General features: G+C 41.7%; 2 protein-coding genes across 2 annotated transcripts in view; one reads left to right on the forward strand and one right to left on the reverse strand.

The window, feature by feature from the left end:
* Window positions 1-12880, reverse strand: part of LOC126354059 (ribonuclease P/MRP protein subunit POP5) — an 80705-nt gene extending 67825 nt beyond the window's left edge. The window contains exon 1 of the mRNA XM_050003426.1: window positions 12797-12880. Coding sequence (XP_049859383.1) covers window positions 12797-12816 — 20 coding nt within the window. The 5' untranslated portion in view covers window positions 12817-12880. The remainder of the gene's footprint in view (window positions 1-12796) is intronic.
* A 373-nt stretch (window positions 12881-13253) lies between these two features.
* Window positions 13254-24636, forward strand: part of LOC126354053 (G-protein coupled receptor 143-like) — a 132465-nt gene continuing 121082 nt past the window's right edge. The window contains exon 1 of the mRNA XM_050003412.1: window positions 13254-13417. Within this exon, the coding sequence (XP_049859369.1) occupies window positions 13268-13417 (150 nt within the window). The 5' untranslated portion in view covers window positions 13254-13267. The remainder of the gene's footprint in view (window positions 13418-24636) is intronic.

The raw sequence follows: 24636 nt of genomic DNA on the forward strand, positions 1-24636 counted from the left end.
AATGTCCTCCCTACAGTCCAGATTTGGCACCATTTCTTCCCCACGATGCAGGCCTAGCTCATAACTCAGTACTTCAGAACTGATGATGAGCTCAAGGATGCTGTCTAGACCTGGGTGAAGTGACAGGCAACACCATTGTTTTATGAAGGGATAAAGAAGCTGGATTGACAATGCAGCAAATGTTTTAATTTAAGTGGTAATAATGTGGTTTAGTATTGCCAACATGTAAGTATAGATTGTATATAATAGAATTATCTATTTCTTCCTTTTTTTTAATAGCCGACTGAAGGTTGATTTGTGAATATCCCTCATATTACTGCAAACCAGATGGAACAGTTTTGCCATGATCAATTTTTCCCTAGGAATCTTAATAATTCTGAAAGAAAGCTGTCTATTCCAGGTCCCTTGTTTTAACATAAAACTTCTAACATTACTGAAATTCTTCACTCAGTACCACATCAACCGTCTCATCTCTATCCACTCCCTCTTATCAATCCACAGTATTTTTATCGAGTTTCATTCCTTTGTATATATTTTACACATATTTATTCCACATTTTGTGTTCTTTTCTTTGTTTAATACTGGCTTGCTATCAGAGTTCTTAATATTCACCCTGAAGTGACTTCAGGTTTTACTGAACCCAAAAACAAGTGCAACAATTGGCCAACAGCTGACACTGCACAGTAACACGTCAGTGATGATTTATCAGAAATGTGTATAAAATGAGCTATAGTGAGAGAGGGAGTCAGATCACCCCTGGTCTGACAAACAAACGCCTGCTGGGATGTATTCCTTCTATGCATGATGGCACTCCACCCCATATGGCTACATGTGTGAAAGATCTGTTGGTGAGGCTCCCGTACTGAGCTACCACATCTGTCGTACTTGGCCTCCCACATTCCCAGACCTCAACCTATGTGATTATTGGTTAAGGGGTTACATGAGGTCTCATGTCCACCATGATCGTCCAAACTCATTAGGGATGGTAAAAGACAAATCCGATGGCAATTTCTCACCATACCTACAGATATGTTGTACAGTGCTAGTCACAATATCATTCCTTAGCTACAGGTATTGTTGATGAATGATGGCCGACTGTTGAGCATTTGTTATGCAGAACAGTCTCTTCACTAAAAATCAGTTGTTTTGCTAAGTATTGCTTTTATTTTATTGGATAGATAAAAAAATCTACTCAAATTACAGCACCAAAACATATACATAAAAGATGGTTGTAACTGGCCAGCTTTCGCAGGCAGTGGCTCCTCTTTCAGGCAGAAGGGTTACAGGGGCAGGAAGACGGGTGAAAGGAAAGGACTGGATTCCTACTGACCTTGTCTTTTTTGTCTAATTGTTGCTCTGCCACCTTCACTATTTTGTGGTGTCCCAACATGTCCAAACTATTTCCTTAAATTCTTTGCCCATCTGCAACTGCTTCGGCTTTAACCTGTATTTCATAATTAATAAATTATGACCAGAGTACAAATTTTCTGGACATGCTTTTCAGTTTAAAACAGTTGAAAATCTGTCTTACCATTATATAATCTATGTGAAAACTTCCAGTGTCTCCAGGTCTCTCCCATGTAAACAATATTTTTACAAAATTCGTAAACCAAGTGTTTGCAAAGGTTAAAAAATTCTCTGTAGTAAGATCCGTCACTTGCCTTTCCCTATCATTTCTTTCCCCCAAATCTCGCTTAATATACTAAATATCTATAAGTCTGAATAAAAACAAGTCGTCATTTAACTTTCTTACCAAAAATCTTGTAAAGTACTTGCATGACTTATTTCAAATTTTTTTAGCACCCCCACTATAATCATCATCATCAAACTTTTACACAATACACTAAGAAACAGACCGACACAGGCTACATATTTTTTTAATGGTCAGTGTAAAAATTTTCTGTTAAATATGACTGCTAGAACGAAAATGCTTCTCTGTGACTCTGTGGTTTCATTTTCTTTATCGCACTCAGTTTCAGCTACAATAGCAGGGTATGTAAACCACTGAACAAATTGTTTTCCCATATATATTCTTCCTCCCAACATATAATTCATCCTCATCATCATCATTACAACTGATTATGCATTTCAGCGTTCAGTCTGGAGCATAGCCCACTTATAAAATTCCTCCATGATCCCCTATTCAGTGCTAACATTGGTGCCTCTTCTGATGTTAAACCTATTACTTCAAAATCATTCTTAACCGAATCCAGGTACCTTCTTCCTTGGTCTGCCCTGACTCCTCCTACTCTCTACTGCTGAACCCATTAGTATCTTGGGTAACCTTGCTTCTCCCATGCATGTAATATGACCCCACCATCTAAGCCTGTTCATCCTGACTGCTACATCTACAGAGTTCATTCCCAGTTTTTCTTTGATTTCCTCATTGTGGACACCCTCCTGCCATTGTTCCCATCCGCTAGTACCTGCAATTATCCTAGCTACTTTCATATCCGTAACCTCAACCTTGTTGATAAGGTAACCTGAATCCACCCAGCTTTCACTCCCATACAACAAAGTTGGTCAAAAGATTGAACGGTGCACAGATAACTTAGTCTTGGTACTGACTTCCTTCTTGCAGAAGAGAGTAGATCGTAGCTGAGCGCTCACTGCATTAGCTTTGCTACACCTCGCTTCCAGTTCTTTCACTATGCTGCCATCCTGTGAGAATATGCATCCTAAGCACTTGAAACCATCCACCTGTTCTAACTTTGTTCCTCCTATTTGGCACTCAATCCATTTATATTTCTTTCCCACTGACATTACTTTCGTTTTGGAGATGCTAATCTTCATACCATAGTCCTCTCATTTCTGATCTAGCACTGAAATATTACTTTGCAAAACTTTCAATCGAATCTGCCATCACAACTAAGTCATCCGCATACGCAAGACTGCTTATTTTGTATTCACATATCTTTATCTCACCCAGCCAGTTTATTGTTTTCAACATATGATCCATAAATAATACGAACAACAGTGGAGACAGGTTGCAGCCTTTCTTACCCCTGAAACTACTCTGAACCATGAACTCAATTTACCGTCAACTCTAACTGCTGTCTGACTATCCATGTAAAGACCTTTAATTGCTTGCAAAAGTTTGCCTCCTATTCCATAATCTCTTAGAACAGACAATAACTTCCTCCTAGGAACCCGGTCATATGCCTTTTCTAGATCTGTAAAGCATAGATACAATTCCCTGTTCCACTCATAACACTTCTCCATTATTTGCCGTAAGCTAAAGATCTGGTCCTGACAACCTAAACCCACACTGATTTTCATACAATTGGTCCTCAACTAATACTCGCACTTTCCTTTTAACAATACCTGAGAAGATTTTACCCACAGTGCTGATTAAAGAGATACCTCTGTAGTTGTTACAATCTTTTCTGTTTCCATGTTTAAAGATTGGTGTGATTACTCTTTTGTCCAGTCTGATGGAACCTGTCCCGACTCCCAGGCCATTTCAATTATCCTGTGTAGCCATTTAAGACCTAACGTTTCACTGTATTTGATGAGTTCCAACTTAATTTCATCCAACCCAGCTGCTTTAAAGCACTGCAATTTACTGACCATTTTCTTCACTTCCTCAAATGTGATCCTATTTCCATCATCATTGCTATCCCATTCTACCTCGAAATCTGAAACATTGCTGATCGTATTTTCACCTACATTGAGCAACTCTTCAAAATATTCCCTCCATCTGCCCAAGACATCCACAGGATTCACCAGCAGTTTTCCTGACCTGTCCAAAATACTTGTCATTTCCTTCTTACCTCCCTTTCGAAGGCTGCTAATTACACTCCAGAATGATTTTCCAGCAGCTTGACCCATAGTCTCCAACCTGTTTCCAAAGTCTTCCCAAGATTTCTTCTTGGATGCTGCAATTATCTGTTTGGCTTTGTTTCTTTCTTCAACATAACTTTCTCTGTTCTAGTATGTAGCCATTTTTGATACGCCTTCTTTTTCTTTTACAGGCTGCCTTGACTGTGTCATTCCACCAAGCTGTTTGCTTCATCCTACTTTTACACACTACTGTTCCAAGACATTCTTTAGCCACTTCTAGTACTGTGTCCCTGTACCTTGTCCATTCCTTTTCCAATGACTGTAATTGACTACATTCAACTAACTGGTACCTTTCTGAGATAGCTGTTATGTACTTGTGCCTGATTTCCTTATCCTGAAGTTTCTCCACTCTTATCCTTCTACATATAGACCTGACCTCCTGCACTTTCGACCTCACAATCCCAATTTCACTGCAGATTAAGTAATGATCAGTGTCATCAAAGAATCCCCTGAACACACGTGTGTCCCTCACAGCCTTCCTGAATTCCTGATCTGTTATTATATAGTCAATGACAGATCTGGTTCCCCTGCCTTCCCAAGTATACCGGTGAATGTTCTTATGTTTAAAAAAGGAGTTTGTGATTACTAAGCCCATACTGGCACAGAAATCCAAGAGTTGTTTCCCGTTCCTGTTGGCCGCCATATCCTCTCCAAATTTACCCATAACCTTTTCATACCCTTCTGTTCGATTTCCAATGCTGGCATTAAAATCACCCATGAGCAGAACACTGTCCTTGTCCTTTACTCTAACAACTACATCACTGAGTGCCTCATAAAAACTATCCATCTTATCTTGATCTGTCTCTTCACAATGCGAATACACTGACACAATCCTAATTTTCTTGCTATACACTGTCAAATCTATCCACATCGGTCGTTCGTTTACATACCTTACTGCAACTACGCTGGTTCCATTTCTTTCCTGATGTAAAGCCCTACACGCCATTGTGCTATTCCTGCTTTGACTCCTGACAGGTAGACCAAGTATTCTCCCACGTCCTCTTCTTTCTCACCCTTACCCGAATGTCACTAACAGCTAAAACGTCCAGCCCCATCTTACTTGCAGCCTCTGCCAGCTCTACCTTCTTCCCAGAGTAGCCCCCATTGATATTAATAGCTCCCCATCTCATTACCATTTGTTTGCCAAGTCGTATCTTAGGAGTCCCTGGTTTGTCAGTTAGAGGTGGGACTCCGTCACCTCCAAAGGTCCGAGGCATTTTGCCCTGATTGTTGCCAGCATCATATTTAAAGTATCGGGGAAGCAAGTTGCTAGCCTTACTTGCCCCGAGTCCCATTGGGTTTTACCCCTAACGGCTGAGGGACTAACCGGTGGATTTGGTAGTCATATGAGAAAGAAGGTGACCACGACTCAGAATATGACCGAGATGCCCAGCCTTATTCCAAAGTAACTGATATCCAAACTGTCGGGACCACTTACTTGGCCACTCATACGTTGCCCGTGGTTCATGAACTAGGACATGACTACAGGAACCCACACCAAGAACCACCCCAACATATAATTTCAAACAAAAATTGTATACTCAAAAGTGGTCTTACGTTCTCTTCCCCCCTGTGGGTTTTACAGAAAAAAGGGACATATTTGTGGCTTATTGGCTCCTAATTAGAATATAATGAGAGAATCTGAATTGTACTAAATGTTGTAATCCTACCCATTCACAGATTAACACTATGTGAATATTTTCACGGAAACCACTATCCTATGTAATTCCAATTCATTTTTAGCAGTTACTAAACACTGCCAGGTTAGTATCTTATATTTCGTCCTACATATATTTCAATATCACTGTGGAGCTAGCAAGCATATGTAACTGCACTATTGTGGTGGGTCTTGCCTTTGTGTCTATCTCTGCTATAATGGAGCCACTATGCTGTTCCTAGAAGTGCAACCACATCCCCCCCTGCTCCTTGTTTGACCCAATATTCCATTACTTGATAGCTGAAATCATAGATCAGTATGTAACAGGAAATTAAAATTTGATGATCATGGGACTGGTCGAGTTCAGGGAGAGTAAGGACTAAGCAGTAAGAGTTTGTCACGTAGTCAGGGCTTCGTAGTGGGAATCCAGGGCAGATGATAAACGAGAACAGGCAATTAGCTCAAATAAATAGCACATATTTCAATATATAGAATACATGGGGTGCATCTAGGGTAGGAAGTTACTAGGCGTAGTCCAGTCAGGACATCAAACAAACTGAAGAACAGGGCAACGGGAGAGGTGGTGATTCATGTTAAATTCTGCTGGTGGTTGGTCATGGAGCACAGAGCCATTGGCTCTGCCTCCCAAGAAAGACATCTGTTCTTATTGAGATCTAGATCACAAGAGAGAGAAGCAAATATGCTCTGTGTTCTGCTCTCCAGAACACTCCAGTAGCCACAAATGTGACCTGCACCCCATGCTTGCTATTGGCTAAACCAATGGTTTGAATTCAATAGCATCTTCAGAAGAGGGCAGCAGGCGTCTCATGTCAGCAGCTTTAATAGGACAGAGCTGTCTCAAGGCAGGAAGTTTGGGCCAGATTGCCACATGTTATTCTGGGAGAAAACTTGTAAAGTGAAACAATAAACTGGTAACCAAGATCACAAGAATTCTTTTTATTCCATGATTACCAGTTTCGGCTAAACTAAAGCTGCCATCATCGGATCTTAGGACACATAGAGGTTACAACATCAAGGCAAACAATGGTGATATTAATAGTTGCCTATAACATGCAGGCCTTACAAAAATGCAGTAAGTAGCACATAGGTGTCCAAGAGAGGTGACATTATAAATGTTAAGTGTCTCCATCACATACAAGTGCAAGATAGGTACTCCATTTTTTAAACCAGTTCCTGAAAATACTCCTTGACTGGCTGCCAACCCGTACAGAATCAGAGTAGAGAAAGGCCATGAGCTCTGTGATAAATTTGAGCCAGTAGCAGTAAGTACACTGCTTTAGAATCACAAGAGAAGGAGGTTTAATTGGATAATCCCTACAGACATGGGAAGACACCGGCTAGATTAAATCATGGCGAGACAGAGGTTCCAAACTCTGGTATTGGAAGTAAAACATACCCAGCAGTAGATATAAACTTGTATCATAATTTAATTATGGTTAAGAGTAGGCTGGAGTTTAAAAGAATTGACAGGAACAGTGAACATGACAGTAAATGGGAAAATAAAGTACTCAGGAATGCTAATGCTGTATGAAGTTCTCTGAAGCTGTAGATACTGCAAGAATGTATACCACAGCAGGCAGTTAAGTTGAAGAGGAATGGATATCTCCAACAAGAGCAATCACAGAAGTTGGACACGTAGGTTTTGTTTTGTTTGGGTTTAGGGTGCAAAAACAACTGGGGTCATATGTGCCCAAGTCAAAAATGTAGAACACGAAGACAGAGAGGAGTTAAAAAAGGACTATACACCAATCCCAAGCGACGTAAGTAAAGACAGCTAAAAACAGGGACGTGGAGAAAGGGCTACAAGAGACACCATACAGAAGTGGTGGTACAGAACTAAAAATTATATGGCCTTTGCCATATTGCTATGACAGATAAAAAGTAAAACACAGTCGACAGCGTGTGGGTCGTTTGTTAAAATGGCCGATAACTCAGATGGCAAACCAAAATGGCAGCATAAACAGTTGGAACATGGGCATTCCATCAGGAAATGGCAGACTGTTAAAAGTTGGGTGCTATGTGTACAAAGTGATGGGGGAGCGCCACTTAACACATGGCGATGGCTAGAAAGGCAGTGCCCTATACACCACCTTGTTAAGATGACCTCCTCCCAGCGGGAGGGGCGAGAGAAGGTCATCCAAGCTGCTGGGAGAGGCTTAATAATCTGGAGCTTATTCCCATGAGGGAAGGACCAATAGCAATGCCAAAGTGACACCACCTCCTGACAAATGGCAACACAGGGGTCATTTGAGGGAATATAGGAACTAGTGGGCTGAGGTATGAGGACTGCACCCTTGTTTCCTGGCAGAACGACATGACCAGTAACCCACATAAATATCACAGTAGCTCCACCAAAAGTGAGCAAGTGACAGTCTTCCTGGACCCACTGCACTTAGAAATGGGCAGTGTAAAGCACACAGAGACTTTGAAGAGTGCCGAGAGAGTCTGAGCAGAGGACATAATTGAAAAGCATGTGTCAACAGATGTACTCCGTGGCCTGATAGATCGAAAGAGCTCGGCTGTAAATACTGAGCAGTGAGCCTGAAGCCAATACTGAAAAATATTGGTGCCAACGATGAAGGCACACCCAAAACCACGGTCAGTCCGAGAGCCATCAGTGTACAGAAAGGTACCATCACAAAATTTAATGTGAAGGTCATGAAACTGAAGACAACAGAGCCAGGCTGGAGTAATGCCCTTAGGAAGCAAATGAAGATCAAGGTGAAAACAAGTCGCCACATGAAGCCAAGGTGGTGAAGGGTTCACGATGTTGTTTGGTTTGTAGCACTCTCAACTGCACAGTCATCAGTGCCCATACAAAGTCCCGATTTTTACACAGTCCATTTCCTTTTCACAATCGAATCTAGTCACCAGGCAGAGAAAATCCCCAACACAGCCGGGAATCGAACACGGGACCCCTTGATCCAGAGGCAGCAATGCTAGCCCCTAGACCATGAGCTGTGGACAGTGAAGGGTTCACACACTCTGAGAAAGTTGCAGGTAGTGTGAAGTTAAGCTGCTGGAGCAAGAGCCAAAAGCGTATTCCAGGAGGTAACAGAAAAGGTGGATGTGCCCCATACTGGCAATCAAAGGAGTAATCGAAGGAGGCATAGGATGAGTGGCCACATATGGCAGACAAATGGCATGGGTATCTGCTGAGGAGACAGTCACAGCCATAGGACAGCGGTAGTTCGGCAGCTGCTGCATACAGACTCTCAACTGGCCTAGTGTAAAAGGTGCCAGTAACCAAATGGATGCCACTATGGTGGATAGTGTTGTGATGGTGTAAGAGGCACGGATGTGCAGACGCATAAAAAAAGCAGCCATAGTCTAGTTTCGAACCGACAAGGGACCAGTACAAATAGAGGACAGTGATTCGATCTACATCCCACGAAGTACCAGTGAGGACACTTAAGATATTGTGGGATGGCGCACAGTAGGCTGCCAGGTAAGACATGTGGTAGGACCAAGAGAGGTTGTTATCAAGCATGAGACCCAGGAATTTCGTAGTTTCAACGAACTGGAGAGCAACAGGCCCTAGATGCAAAAATGGTGGGAGAAAGCAGTTGTGCAGCCAGAAATTCATACAGACAGTTTTGTCAGTGGAAAAATGAAAACCATTGTTGATGCTCCAGGAGTAAAGATGATCAAGACAACACTGAAGGCACCGTTCAGTGAGACAGGTCCATGGAGAATTGCAACAGCTGGCAAAGTCGTCAACAAAAGGGTACCGGAGATACTCGGCAGGAGACAGGTCATTATAGGGTTAATGGTGATAGTAAAGAGGACAACACTCAAGATGGAACACTGAGGCACACCGTTTGTCTGGATAAAGGTGTCCGACAAGGCAGAATCCACACACACCTTGAATACTCAGTCTTATAAAAATTCCTGAAGGGTACGGGGTAGGTGGCAACGGAAGCCCCAAATGTAGAGGATACCAGTTTTCCAGCAGGTGTCACAAGCCTTCTCCAACTTAAAAAACATGGCCACAGCCTGGGATTTCCGCAGGAAAAAATTCATGACATGGGTGGACAAAGTGGCGAGGTGGTCAACTGCAGAACTGCACATTCAAATACCACATTGTGCAGTGGTTAGTAAATTGCAAGACTCAAGTCACCATACCAGCCAGGCATTAATCATACATTCCATCACCTTGCAAACACAACTGGTGAGAGAGATGGGGCTGTAGACAGAAGAAAGGTGGTTGTCCTTAACGGACAGGTATGACAGTGGTTTCATGCCAGCATCCAGGAAACGTGCCCTCTGCCAGATGAGATTGTAAATGCATCTGGCGGTGGGGCGGAGGATCAGAATTAACTGAGTGCACAATCTAGCTCCTTCATAGTAAAGGCGGCATCGTTCACTCACGATTCTGAGAAGAGAAGGGTATCACCTGAGCCTCTTCTGCTTATTTCCAATGGTTGGTTGGTTGGTTGGTTGGTTGGTAGGTTGGTTGATTGGAGTTGAAGGGACCAAACAGCAAGGTCACCAGTCCCTTGTTTCAAAGGTGGTCCATTCGAATGGATTTACATCCCAGAAGAGTCATAACGATAAAAGGTAAAAGACTAAAAACAACAATGTAAAAGTGCAATCGTGTTTCCAATGGTGAAAACAAAAGAAGTGAAGTCAGTAAGTGGGCAACCCCAAGGCTATGATAGAGGCAGGAAATGTCTCACCCCTGAAGCAGTACAGGCAAGACCACCTGCTATTCAAAAGCGTTCAACCGCTAGAATGTAAAAGTGCGTATTGTAAAAAGAGACTAACCAAATCTAAATAGTGATAAAAACAGAGTAACAAGGAGAGAAAAGAGGATCTTGGACAGGAAAGGGAGTCAGGAATTTCCAAACACAGCTTATAGTGGGGGACACTCCAACCCACACCGCCCTCCCCCTACTCCAGAGGAAGATTAAAAACCTTGGAACTGAAAATAAAAACCACTTTCACAGGGGAAACTTAGAACCAGTTCAATCAACCGCGAATCGTCTGCCAATATTAAAGGTAAAGTGTGGGTAAGTCTATACTTAGTATGCAGAGTCAAAAGAAGGGGGCATTCCACCAAAATGTGGGGTAGTGACTGGAAGACTCCACAACCACAAAGTGGGGGTGGCTCATCACGCAAAAGAAAACCATGGTATGGCTGATGTGGAGACAACACAGGGTGGTTGAGTGCTTTCAGGAGAGGCAGAAGGAAGAACACCATGGGACAGGCCACTCATTAAGTCTGTACATAACAAAAGGTTGAGTTGGGGCTGTGTAATAAAGGTAAGGGCCTGGGAAATTGCCATTAATTCCACCGTAAACACCCCACATGTAGTTGGCAGGAGATGATTTTCCATGCCAACAGAGGATGTGAAGGCCTATCCCACATGATCAGCAGATTTAGAGCCATCGGTGTAGAAAATAACAGCATCCCAAAACTCCCATAAAATTTGGGGGAAAAAACAACGGAACACCAAGGGGGAACGGAATCTTTCGGACCTCGGTGGAAGTCCATCTAAATCCAAGGAACCAACCAAGGGAGGCGGGGAGGGGGGGGGGGGGGATGTGGGAGACAGGACAAAAAAGGAAGCAGAAAGTCATGACAAAGAGATGCAAGGCTGAGCCCAACCGGTAAACCCGCCCGAGATCGGGAATCAGGTGGGGGACGTCCTTGGTCTGGGACCAGGATACAATAGGAAGAATGAGTGGGAGAGGAATGGACAGCAACTGCATAAGAAGCCAGAAGCTAGGGCCACTGAAGAGAAAGGAGGGGATCCCAGCTTCAATCAGGAGACTCTCAACAGGGCTAGTAGGGAAGGAACCGGTAGCCAAATGGATACCACAATGGTGGACCGGATCTAGGAGACGCAGTGACGAAGGAGCAGCTGAACCATAAACTTGACAACCATAGTCCAAGCGAGACAGCACTAAAGCCCGATAAAGGCGGAAAAGGGTGGATTGGTCCGCACCCCAAGAGGTGTGGGCAAGGAAGCGAAGGACATTGAGTTTATGGAAACATCCTACCTTCAGAAGTCTGATATGAGGCAGCCAAGTGAGCTTGTTGTCGAAAAGAAGACCCAGGAAACAAAACTGTGGGACCACAGGTAATTGTTGTGAATTGAGGTAGAGCTCCAGATCGGGGTGGACCGTAGTACGGTGACAGAAGTGGACCATCCACAATTTTAAAGGAGATAATTGAAACCCATGTGAGAGGGTCCATGCAGAGGTATGCCATTTAGCTCCTTGGAGCTGCTGCTCTGCAGAGGCCAGAGGCCATCGAAGAGGAACTAACCCAAATGCAGAAATCATCCACATACAGAGCAGGGGTGACCAAAGGACCGACGGATGCCACTAGTCCACCTATAGAAGAAAACTCAATACGGAACCCGTTGGGATGCCATTCTCCTGGGTCCATGGAGAACTAAAAACAGAACCAATCCGAACACTGAACGACCAATGGGACAGACTTAGAAAAACTTGCCCACTGAAAACCATTGTTTACTGACATAGAAATATTAATTGTAATAAATGAATAGCTTATCGGAACACTAACTTTAACAGGATTTGAACTTTCATGGCACAAGAACTAAAAGACATATTGACAGACCTTACGACAGATTATCTAAATCATTGAACAGCTATGAAGCGATGGGTATGAAAATGTGCAACAAACTGCCGAAAGAATGGGTAGAAGCTCCATTTGGCTTAATTAAACATAGTCTGTACAGTTGGTTATCCATTAATCCTCTTTACTCAGTTAATAAATTTAATGAAGCAAGATGCTTTGTTCAAATTTTTTAGCTCAAACTTTGTACTTTATTGATAATTTGTTGAAATTTAATGCAGTTTTTGTTTTTATGCACTAATCCATTTTGTATACACAGTGTATATTTACATACACTTGTACCTTGACGTTGTCTATTGCTGTAACTGTTGAACGACAGTAAAACCTAATTTAGTTATTTTTATTTTACACACAGGCCCTTTTGAGTCCAAAAGGGATACAACATTTTTTCTTTCGCACAATTTTAATATACATAAGATTTTGGTACCTGTGTCTATATTTTTTCCCTGCGAGAAATATATCTGTCACCACACTTGTGTTGTATATATTGTGATTGGGTTTTATTCATCTCATGACGTACATTTGCAATCCATTTGGCTTCCAACTTAATAACTGTATTTGCAAACACAGGAAATATGCTACGCAATAGCCAATAAACTAAACTGGAACACCGTATCAATATTTCTAAGCAAATGAACCGTTACAACTTCATACCGAACACTCCTTACCTGTTCTTGAAACGAACCATGCTTGTATGTATATATTGAGTATAGCGGCACACGTCAGTTTACAAACATTACAATCGATTTGAGATCTTGTCGTTATCGACAGTTACATAATCGAGAGAGAAATTAGTCGAGATATCCACTACATCGTCGTTATTTAAAGTTACGGAGCATACAGCTTGGGATTCATTTCATTTCATAGAGAAAGTGTGGAGACGGAAATGCCTGGCGTGTTCCGCTGTTCTTTAAATCCAACTTGAGGGGAATGAAGAACAAAAGCTGGAATTATGAAGTTCTTCGAACGAGTACATTCTCTCTCTAGGCGCGAGATAATGATCGATACCTGTGTAATACCTGTCAAGCAGCTTGTGGCACCTGTTTCAATTAACCAGATGTTATGTAACGATGTTGTAGGGTTTTGTTTCCGAGCGCGTTTGTTTAACCGCAGTAAATAATTTATATTTATGCAGTAAAATGGCCGATCCTACAATTCAGACGCTATGTTGCCACCAACAGAATTCGACTGACAGATCAGTGGCTATTATGTATGAATTTAATACAAATACGTACAATTCAGTATGTTTATTTTCTTCCTTAATTGGCATCTTTGGAGCAATATATCAGGTATAAACATTAACATTGTCGTCCTAACTGCCGTGTGATATTTTCAAATGTTAAAACTGGCAGAAAGCTGTATCTACTTATTGTTTATGACAGTGCCCTTGCAACAATGTCGCACTTCAAATGTGGCTTAGGACCATTTTTTTTTTTTGTAATCCTTTTGAACAGCGTCTGAACTACTTCGCAATCATTGAAAGACAATCAAAAGCAGTCCTCTCTCATTTCTAGCTGTGGCATCAAAATTTTTTTTAAAATCGTACATAGTTCTTTTCTGCCAATGTTTTACATATGTTCTAGTAAGATCTTTTGAAAACATTCTGTAATGTATTTTGTACGGTATATGCAAACTTGGCAAGTGTATTTTTAATCGCCCACTCCATTTTCATCGATAGAACCCCTTGTTGATGATGCACCATACTTTAATCTGCATCCTATGGAATTCATTTTATATATTAATGTTTAGGAGTTATAAGAACTTAAAGTTAATATATCTGCTTCTGAACACGCAGAATTTTATTTTGCTGCATTAAGTGCCATTCATTGTTAAGTGCAGTTTGTGATTAAATGTGCATCAAGTGGCAGATAATATTTACAATTAACACATGTGATTTTCGCACTTGTCTGTGTTCAGCAGTACTGTTTTATACAGTTTTCTCCAAAATACATATACCTATGAGCAGAAGTCATTATTTATGCTCAAAAATATTTGGTGTACATATTTATGAAAATTTGAACTGGACAAGGCATTTTTCAGAGCTTCTCAAACAATTAAAGTCAGCTACTTTTGATTTCCATCTAATTGCTTATCTTGGGCACAAATGAATGAACCTCCTGGCATATTTTGCATATGTCACTCAGTAATGTCATACGAAATAATTTTCTCTGATAACTCACCATTTAGATCAAAAGTATTAATTGCACAAAAGTGAGCTGTAAGAATAATATGCAATATTCACCCACTGACATAATGAGGTATCCTTGTAGCATACCTCATGATTAATTGTGCTGTCACAATACATTCATTTGCTGATGGAATTATTCACAAATTATCCATCACAATTTGAGAACAGTGAGATCCATACCTACAGCACTAGAGGGGAAAAATTACCTTTACTGTCCATTATTAAAGCTGTCAGTGGCTCAGAAAGGAGTTCAATGTGCGGCAACAAAAATCTCTGATTGTTTGCTCAATAAAGTAAAGTACCCGATAGCTATCAAAGCAAATTCTCAATCTAACCTAAAATCATTTCTGCTGGACATCTCCTCTTATTCCCTGGATGAATTTCTATTTAAAAACTGGTAACCTTTAAAAATACTGTATTCTAAGTGTACTGGTATGTGTAGGACTAAAAAATAATGTTTTCATCAATGTTTACATTAATGATGTACTGGAATACACATACTGTAAAGCAGCTCGTTCCACATCATTTTGATAAAAGAATAACAGGTAACTAACTAATCACTTTAAAAGTTACACAAAAATTTGTTTATGGATGGAATTGTTTTAGATGTCTCATGATTATATTAAGATGCTGTGCTTGCTAGTGTAATAATCCAGAGAACATCTACCTCTGTCTAGTTGTTGACTTTTTCCATTGTTGCTAGTGTTCATTTGGTTTACTGAGTCATAAAAATTCATGTAAGACAAATTAGACTAAAAAAAAATTAAAAGAACTTTTTTCTTGTATCAACACAATGAAAGTGACTTTTGGAGGAAAACAAATTTCACAGAGGTTCTTGTGCAGGTTATTAATATTCATACTCACTTACTCCATTATTTTCTTTTGGAAGTGACAATCCTGCACTGCTCCATTGTTCAGCAGTCCAAGGTCATCTCATTTTGCCATCTAGTTCTTGGCTCTGCAGAGGGTCTTGAAGCTACCCTCTCCCTGTCATATTTGTGTACACTATTTTGCCAGGATCCATTCTGACAACACGGATCCATTCCGACAACACGGCCTGCCAGTTGTAATGTCTTACATTGACAATGTACACTATCGAAGACTGATTGGCTATCTTAATTTCATCTAAATCTACATAAATACTCTGCAATCCACCGTGCAGTGCATGGTGAAGGGTACCCTGTAGCGCTATTAGTCATTTTCTTTCCTATTCCATTAACAACTAGATCAAGGGGGAAAAAATACTGTCTGAACGCCTATGTATGAGCCCTAATTCTTGTATCTTCATGATCCTTATGCGCAATGTATGTTGGGGCCAGTAGAGTCGTTCTGCAGTCAGCTTCACATGTCAGTTCTCTAAATTTTCTCAATAGTGTTCCTCGAAAAGAATGTTGCCTTCACTCCAGGGATCTCCATTTGAGATCCTAAAACATGTCCATAACAAATGAATGTTTTTTTGACCACACCAGTAACAAATCTGGCAGCCCACCTCTGAATTGCATCAGTGTCTTCCCTTAAAGCGACGTGGTACAGTCCCAAACACTAGAGCACTACTCAAGAATAGATCCCACGATCATCCTATAGGCAGTCTACTGTACAACAAATTGAAGTCGACCATTCACCTTTCCTACCGCAGTCCTCACATCCTCATTCCACTTTGTATCACTTTGCAGTGTTACTCCCAGATATTTAAATGATGTGACTCCATCGAGCAGGACACTACAAATGCTGTATCCGAACATTATGTGTTGTTTTTTCTGCTTATCCAGATGAACTTACATTTTTCTACATTTAGAGGTAGCTGCTGTTCATCATATCAACTAGAAATTTTATCTACATCATTTTGTATCCTCCTATATTCACTCATTATCTACATGTCATAGTGTCATCAGCTTACAATCACAGACTGCTGCCCACCCTGTTTGCCAGCTCATTTGTGTGTACAAAGAATAATAGTGTGCTTGCCACACTTCCCTGGGGCATCCCTCATGATACACTTCTCTCTGACGAACACTCGCTGTTGAGGACAACGTATTGGGTTCTGTAACTTAAGGAGTCTTTGATTCAGTCACATATCTGTGAACCTATCCCATATGCTCATGCCTTCTTTAAAAGCCTGTAATGGGGCACCATGCCAAATGCTTTCTGGAAAACTAAAAGCTAAACTCAGTCCGAATAGGTCTCGGAAGACCCTAACGGTACAGACCGATCGCCGTGTCATCCTCAGCCTGTAGGCGTCACTGGATGCAGATGTGGAGGCTCATGTGGTCAGCGCACCGCCCTCCCGGCCATTGTCAGTTCTCGTGACCGGTTTTCTGTAAATTTAGAAATGTGAAACTGGCTGATGCTCTTCACCCATAGTTCAATCATATCATATCATGTGAGAAAAGCTCATACTGAGAATCGCACAAGTGACTTTTCAAGGATTCTGCAGCAAACCAATGTTAGAGACATTGGTCTGTAATTTTGCAGGTCCATTCTTCTGTCCTTTGTGTGTACAGCTGTTACCTGCAGTTTTTCAAGTCGCTTGGGACTTTGTGCTGGGCGAGAGATTCGTGATTGCTTGCAAGCTAATTAAGGGGCAAATGCTGTAGAGTGCTGTTTGAAAAACAAAGTCCGATCTGCAGACCCACCTTTCTGTTGATTTCTCAAATATTGACCCAAAAAATTTTCTGTGCCCTTAATTTTTTTAGACTGGGTGTTGTCTTTTGGTCACACTCCACATTTCTCCTCCATACAGCAGTACTGGCCAGATAATTTTGTTGTAGATTTCAGCTTGGTTTTCTGTTCAGCTTGATTTTCATGTTCAGGAGTTTGATGGATAGAAGTTTTTGTTTGAAGGAAAAAGTAAACTTTGTTTATGTTTCATAGTCTAATTTGGTATCTGACTTGTCTTCTATTGCAGTCATTTAAATTTACACCAAGGGATTTGAAGTTAGGAGTGTTCCTGAGAGTGTAGTTTTCTATGTGAAGTTCATCTTAGTGTTCTGTAGTCACATTTTCCTTTTGTATGATTATGTATTCTGTTTTTTCTTCATTAATTTTTAAAACTATTTTCATAGCAGTTTCATTTAGTTCCTTGAACAGCATTTCACTTTCACCGCTGTTATTTCCTACTAAAACAGTACCATCTGTATAAGCCAGCATATTTGGTTCATTATCCGTGATGTTTCCATTTATTGTTCATTTGATTTCTGCTACTAATTTACCCATGACGGGGTTGAAGATAAGTGGGGATAGCGTATCAGCTTGCTTCAGTTTTTCTTAAAACAGTCCGACAATGAACTGCTGTATGTCACTCTGTTTACCATCTTCTCCATACACATTTTGACCAGACTGACAAGTTTCTTAGGGATTTCCATTTTGTCTTGATTTCCCACACTGTTTCTCCTTGCGCTGAATCTTAAGCCTTCTGAAAGTCCATGAACAGATAATGAATGTTTTTATTACATTCCCATACTTTCTCATTGATGGTCTTTATGCAAAATATGATGGCTGTTGTTGATCAATTTTTGTGAAAATCGTTCTCGTGGCCCCTATTATGTCACTGGTGCAGGGCATGAGTCTTTCAGTATTGTATATGTCTAAACTATGCACGCTGTGACTAGTAGAAAAACTCTATAATTTCTACCATTTCATTTATCTCCTTTCCTATTGGTAGGGACAGTGTTTAATTTCTTCTATTCATCTGGTTTTTTTTCATGTCATCAAATTATAAGAATAAGATTAAAAAAATTCACATGAAATTCCTGCCATATCTCCACATCTATATCTATGATCTGCAAACCCTGTGAGGTGCATGGCTGAGAGTACATCCCATTGTACCAGTTATTAGGGTTTCTTCCTGTTCTGTTCATGTATGGAGAGCAGGAAGAATGATTGAAAAAAATGTTCAAATGTGTGTGAAATCTTATGGGACTTAACTGCTAAGGTCATCAGTCCCTAAGCTCACACATTACTTAACCTAAATTATCCTAAGGACAAACACACACATCCATGCCTGAGGGAGGACTCGAACCTCCCCCGGGACCAGCCGCACAGTCCATGACTGCAGCACCTTAGACCACTCGGCTAATCCCGCGCAGCAAGAATGATTGATTGAATGCCTCTGCATGCGTAGTAATTATTCTTATCTTATCCTCATGATCGCTATGGTGAGTGATATGTAGGAGATTGTGATATATTCTTAGAGTAATCATTTATAGCTGCTTCTTGAAACTTTGTTTATAGACTTTCTTGGCATAGCTTATGTCTGTCTTCAAGAGTCTGCCATTTCAGTTCCTTCAGTATGTATGTGAGACACTCTTATGGATTAAACGAAACTGTCACAATTCGTGCTGTCCTTCTTTGTATACGTGCAATACTCCCTGTTAGTCCTATCTGGTATGCGTAGGACAGTAGTTTTGTGGATCACTTCTGCTACTCTTCGTGTACAGGGGTGTGACCTGTGCCTTTACCATAAACTGGGCACAGTTTTTTTGTTTGAGGAATCTACAATAGTTTATAGTGAGAAGAGAGCATAATTCAGCCACAAAATCAGAGTAGAATCTGACAGGGATTCGAACAGGGCCTGGGGCTTTGTTCAGTTTTAATGATTTCAGCTATTTCTCAACAGCACTGGCACTAATACTTATTTCATTCATCTTTTCAGTTGTATGAGGCTTAAATTGGGACAATTGTCCTGGGTTTTCCTGTGTAAAGGAACATTTGAAAACAGAGTTCAGTACTTCAGCTTTTGCTTTGCTCCCCAATTTCAGTTCCTGTCTCATTCGTTAAGGATTGGACACTAACTTTGGTGCCATTAATAGCCTTTACATACAACCAGAATCTGCTACAGCAGTCACTGAAGGCATCACATATTGCTCCCTTGATAGCCAAACTCAGCATCTCTCTCTATCCGTAGTCCTACACTTTGTTTTACTTCTATTGTGCAATAATTTCTGTTTCCTTTGAAGTTTCTGTTCAGTGACTGTATACCATGGAGATCCCCACTCCCCCTCCTCCCCCCCCCCCCCCCCCCCCTATGAACTGTTCTATTTGATACATATCTATCCAGTGCACGGTCAAATATTCTTTTAAATGTGAGCCAGAGTAGTTCCTCCACATGCCCCTGACCTGTGTTGAAAGTTTCAAGTTCCTCATTGAGAAAAGACATTACTGACTTTTTTATCTAGTTCACTGAACATATATATCTTTCTGATTGTTTTAGTTGCTAACACCAGTTTCGATGTGGACATCCTCAAAGAGGTCAGGTCTATTTGTTGCCATTAGATTCAATATATTGCCACCATGAATGGGATTCCTAAGTATCTGTTCTAGGTAGTTTTCAGAGAAGTTTCACAGGATGTCTAATCACACCCACCGCTAACAAGATTGTAATTTTCCCGATTAATTGTTGGATGATTAAACTATCCACCAGTAATTACAGTATGACTGGGAAATTTACATACAAGTGAACTGTTTTGCTTACATCAGGAAATGAGTCCATTGGAACATAGAAGGATCCTGTTATTATTTTTTCATTTCAGCAATTCCATTGGTATTATGTCAATTTCAGTCACTTTGTGATTCTTCAGTTTTTCCAAACTGCTAGTTACCTTTTCGTATGTTGGTCAAATATTCTTGCTAGTTACCTTTTCGTATGTTGGGTCATTTACACGAAGGCAGTTTTTCTCCAGTTTGTTTTTCATTTTTGGACATCTTAGTAAGTCTTCCTATGTCAGAAATACATTGTATGATCCACAAATAATGTTACCATTGATGTCTGTAAAGAGTTGCTGTCTGTGGTTGATTTACAGTGTTATATACTTTGCAGGTGTTATTTTTCTTTCTGGTCATTCTCATAGTATTTACACTGCACTCCTCTTTGTAAAGTCTTGCTTGTTCCCTCCTGTCTCTCCTTGTAACCCTGTTTAATCCCCGCCCTCCCGCCATACCTTCCTGCTGTGATATTAGCATTTACTATGATTTTGCATGGACCATTGAAAAATTTGTTCTTCATTCATTCTGTTGTTGGTAATGTATCGATTTATGTCTTTAGTTTTACTCTTGATTCTGACAAGTTTCACAATTGTCTCCTGGTGGTTGAACTTCATAATGTACTGTGTGTTCATGGTATTTTCTGTGATTTGTTTTCAATTTGACTACCATAGATGCAACCATCAAGCTGTGTTCTGAGACTATGTCAGCTCTTCAACACATACAAATGTCGCCGATGGCACTCGAGTGCCTGTTTGAGGTTAATATCTGGTCAGTTTGGTTTCCTGTCTCTGCATCTAAAAATACCATGTCTCTTTGTGTGGAAACCTTTTACTTCTAATATTCATGCTTTCTTATTCACAAAATAAGATCATTCTGAGTCCATTTTCGTTGCTTTCCTCGTGGAGACTTTCATTTATAATGGTTGCAAATATTTCTCTTTTCCTACTTTGACATTCAAGTCTCCCAGGGTAGTTTTGATGTTGTGTTGCAATAGACACATTCTCTAGGAATAGACACTCTATTTTACAGCAACTTCTTTGTCATCTGTAGGTGCCTGAACATTGACACTACAAAAATTGAACCATCTACCTTCCACTCATACACAGCATATTCTCTCATTAACTGCCACACAGATGTTGACTCTTTTGTAATGAGAAATGCTGTTCCAAATTCATGCTTTTCAATTTGTAGTTTTCTGTCACACTTATTGAACACAGTGTATTGCCTAAAGTTCTGTAAGTATTCTCCAAGAAGTCTTGTTTGTTGGAGTGCAGCAATTTATGCATCATACTCCTCTAATTCATTTTGTAGTCTTTTTATACACCCATGTTTCCATAGATGCTTTGCATTCCATATACCGATTCGCAAGTCCATTTTTCATTTGGCATTATGTATTGAGGGTTCTTTCTTAAATTATTTTGAGGGGTGAGAGATTCAGAACAATTGTTTTTGCATGAAAGAGTTGTTGGTACTGAAAACTTCCCCCAACCTGGATGACCAGGTGCTCTTATGTTGGCATTACCATACCTTAGCCAAGAAAAATATGGAAAAGGAGTAATTAAGGATGACAGAAGCCTCTTGAGTGACTTAGTTCACCATTCGAACATAATTTGATTTTCCTGCTCTGAATCATCCACCTTACCCTTCAACTGACACTTTTTCTCTCTCATAATTCCTCCTAGCAGTCCATTGGTATGCTCCAACACACACACACTTGTTCTGCCCTAGCATGATCTTTCCCATCTTTTCCTGTCTCTTAACTGCATCTCCCACATCTTTTGCCTTCCATTTTCTTACCAACCAACCTGTAAGTATGTGTTTATATGTTACTAATGAAGAAGTACTTTGTTCAAAAGCTAAGTGATCTTTCCTTTTTCCTTTGTCTGCTGCTCATCGCGTGTTTTAGTAGTAGAGTAGTCACCATTCTGTTATGCATAAGTAGTGGGCTCGCCGCACTTTGGCGGGTTCGTGCTTGGCTACCACAGGGCCCCAGCCTTGGCAGCATCTTTTCCCTTCCATGCTGTATGTCTGTCCTCTTGCTGTTCTTTTTCCCCTCCCTTGGGGAACGTGTCTGGGCTGTTTTTCGGAATGTTCTCCGCATTTTCAGTGCCTCACATCGGAGCAGTCTCACCACTCTTTTTTCGATCCTTTTTTCTTTCTTCATACGCCTTGTCCTATCCTTCCTCTGCTTTGGCATTTGAGGTTCAGCTTTTTCTTCTTTTCCCTGTGCACTTCTGAAGGTCAGCCCATGTGTCTGATGCTTAACGGGTGACTGGGTAAGGCATAGTTCCTAGCCCCGTGTCGACAGTAGAGTTCACACATACCCCCTGGTACAGGCTAGGCCCAGGTAGGGGTGATTGCCAGAGCTGCTACCTTCCCGAATTGCCAATTGGTACCTCTGTCAGGTGTTTGGGAGATGTGAAATGAGGTGTGAACAGTCACCTAAAGCGGGTGCCCCCTCTTCTAAAGGGGCCCCCTGTTGGAAGGAGTGCACATTCGGAGATGCTGGTAATCTTGGAGGATTTTCTCAAAATGAGGCAATCATCTTCACAGTCGGGCTACAAAATGTAAATGGAATGAGGTTAATGATTCAAAGACTCCCAACTGCACCATGTTCCCTCATGGTTTACTGTACTGAAAGTGGTCACAGGGCTACAGAAAGAAGAGAGCCATCTTCGCCTTGGTATTTAATCTGTAGCAGAATGGACGGGGAATCCTTTCTACCTATGAAGCCTCAATTTTTTGCTGAACGTCTTGAGGACAAGCTTGGGGAAGGGACAGTGCTGTCAAAGAAGAGAAGCAGTGCAATCTTGATTGAGACAGCATCCCCAGCCCAGTCCGTGGCGTTACTCGCTTGTGACCGGCTGGGTGATATTACTGTTTCCGTCACTACCAATAAAAGCCTCAATACAGTCCAGGGTATTATTTTCCATCAAAACCTCCTCTTGCAGTCTGATGATGAGCTCCATGCCAATTTAGAACATCAGGGGTGTTCGTTTCATCCGGTGCATTTACAGGGGACCCAAAGACAACAGTTGCTACCGGTGCCTTCATCTTGTCTTTTGAGGGTGATTCATTGCCTGAAAAGGTCAAGGTGATGTTTTACCTGCTGTGACGTTAAACCATATGTTCCTCCCTCTATGTGGTGCCAGCTGCACTTCGTACACCACATGTCGAGACTGCAGACGTACACTGCATCCAGATACTCCCTGTGCGCCTCCTCCCATTTGTATCAACTGTGGAGAGCAGCACTGCCGCTTGTCGCCAGACTGCAAAGTGCTTAAAAAGGAGCAGAAAATCATGGAGTACAAGACTCTGGACTGGTTGACTTACCAAAAGGCTAAACATAAATTTGAACGATTACACCGCATTCGGTTGGCTTCCACATACGCTGCAGCTACTTTACCATCGGCATCACAAGTGCCAGTCATAGCACACACTGTGCCACGAACAGTGGGCACTCCGGGTCTCCAGAATACATCTGCCCCCTTGGTAATGGGGGGAAAATCTCCTTCTGTTGCTCCCAAAGTACCTAATTCGGGAGCAAGGCCCCCTTCCCCCCAAACTCAGGGGACATCGGTCCCTTCCCACCAGGCAGAGAAGCAACAGCCTCCTGCGGCTCCTCTCGTGCGGAAGGACTCCCAAGGTCTCCAGTAATGCCACAACAGACACTCACTAGTGGCTAAAGTAGCCAAACGCTGCTGGACGATGAGCTTCATGTTCTTCATCCATGCATGAAGCTAGTTCAGAGAAGTCCTCCCAGCAAGCCCCTAAGGAGATGCAAGAGGGCAAGCAAACAAAGAAGTCAGCTAAGAAAATTGACCCTGCAGTAACCCCAACACCATCACTCCCTACCAATTCTGCATCTGCGGATGAGGTGGAAATCTCAGCGTCCCCTGAGGACCTGGATCTCACTGATGCCTCATCCACAAAAGGAATGGATGCAAATACTCAATCGGTGGCAGCAGGTGATCCTGAAGCGTAACCTGCCTCGTTGCATGTTTCATGCCTTCCCAGCCTCATGCTAACGTCATCCTCCAGTGGAATTGCTGCAGCTTTTTCCACCGCCTGGCTGAGCTAAGCCAAGTATTAAGCTTTACACAATGACTTGTGTGGTAGTGACCACTTTCCTATCTTCCTGTCACTCCCCCAGAGCCATTCACGCAGACGTCTACCAAGATGGGCTTTAAACAAGCCAGACTGTGAAGCTTTCACCTCTGCAGTCACTGTTGAATCTCCCCCACATGGTACTATTGATGTGGTACTTGAGCAGGTCACTAGAACAATAATTTCTGCGGCGGAAAACACAATCCCTTGTTCTTTAGGGTCCCCCTGCAAAAGCGGCAAAAGACAGTACCTTGGTGGTCACCGAAAATCGCTGAGGCCATTAAAGAGTGTCAGGAAGTTCTACAGCGACATAAGCAGCACCTTTTCCTAGAGCACCTAATAGCTTTTAAACGGCTCCGTACCCATGTCCACCAGGTTATAAAAAGACGGAAACTGGCGTGTTGGGGAGAGGTGCATCTCAACCATTGTGAGCCGTACATCACTTTCCCAAGTCTGGACGAAGATCAGACGTGCTTGCGGGTACCAGACCCCAACAGGCGTTACTGGCATTAGCATCAATGGTGTGCTATGTACCGATGCAAAAGTAATTGCCGATCACTTTGCTAAGCACTATGCTCAAGCCTACGCATTAGAGAATTATCCCCCAGCATTTCTCACCCTCAAACTGCGGATGGAAAGGAAAGCCCTATCGTTCACTGAACATCATAGTGAACCCTATAATGCTCCATTTACAGAGTGGGAGCTCCTCAGCGTCCTTGCACGTTGCCCCGG

The sequence above is a fragment of the Schistocerca gregaria genome, chromosome 1, assembly GCF_023897955.1.
Source record: "Schistocerca gregaria isolate iqSchGreg1 chromosome 1, iqSchGreg1.2, whole genome shotgun sequence".
Classification (NCBI taxonomy): domain Eukaryota; kingdom Metazoa; phylum Arthropoda; class Insecta; order Orthoptera; family Acrididae; genus Schistocerca; species Schistocerca gregaria.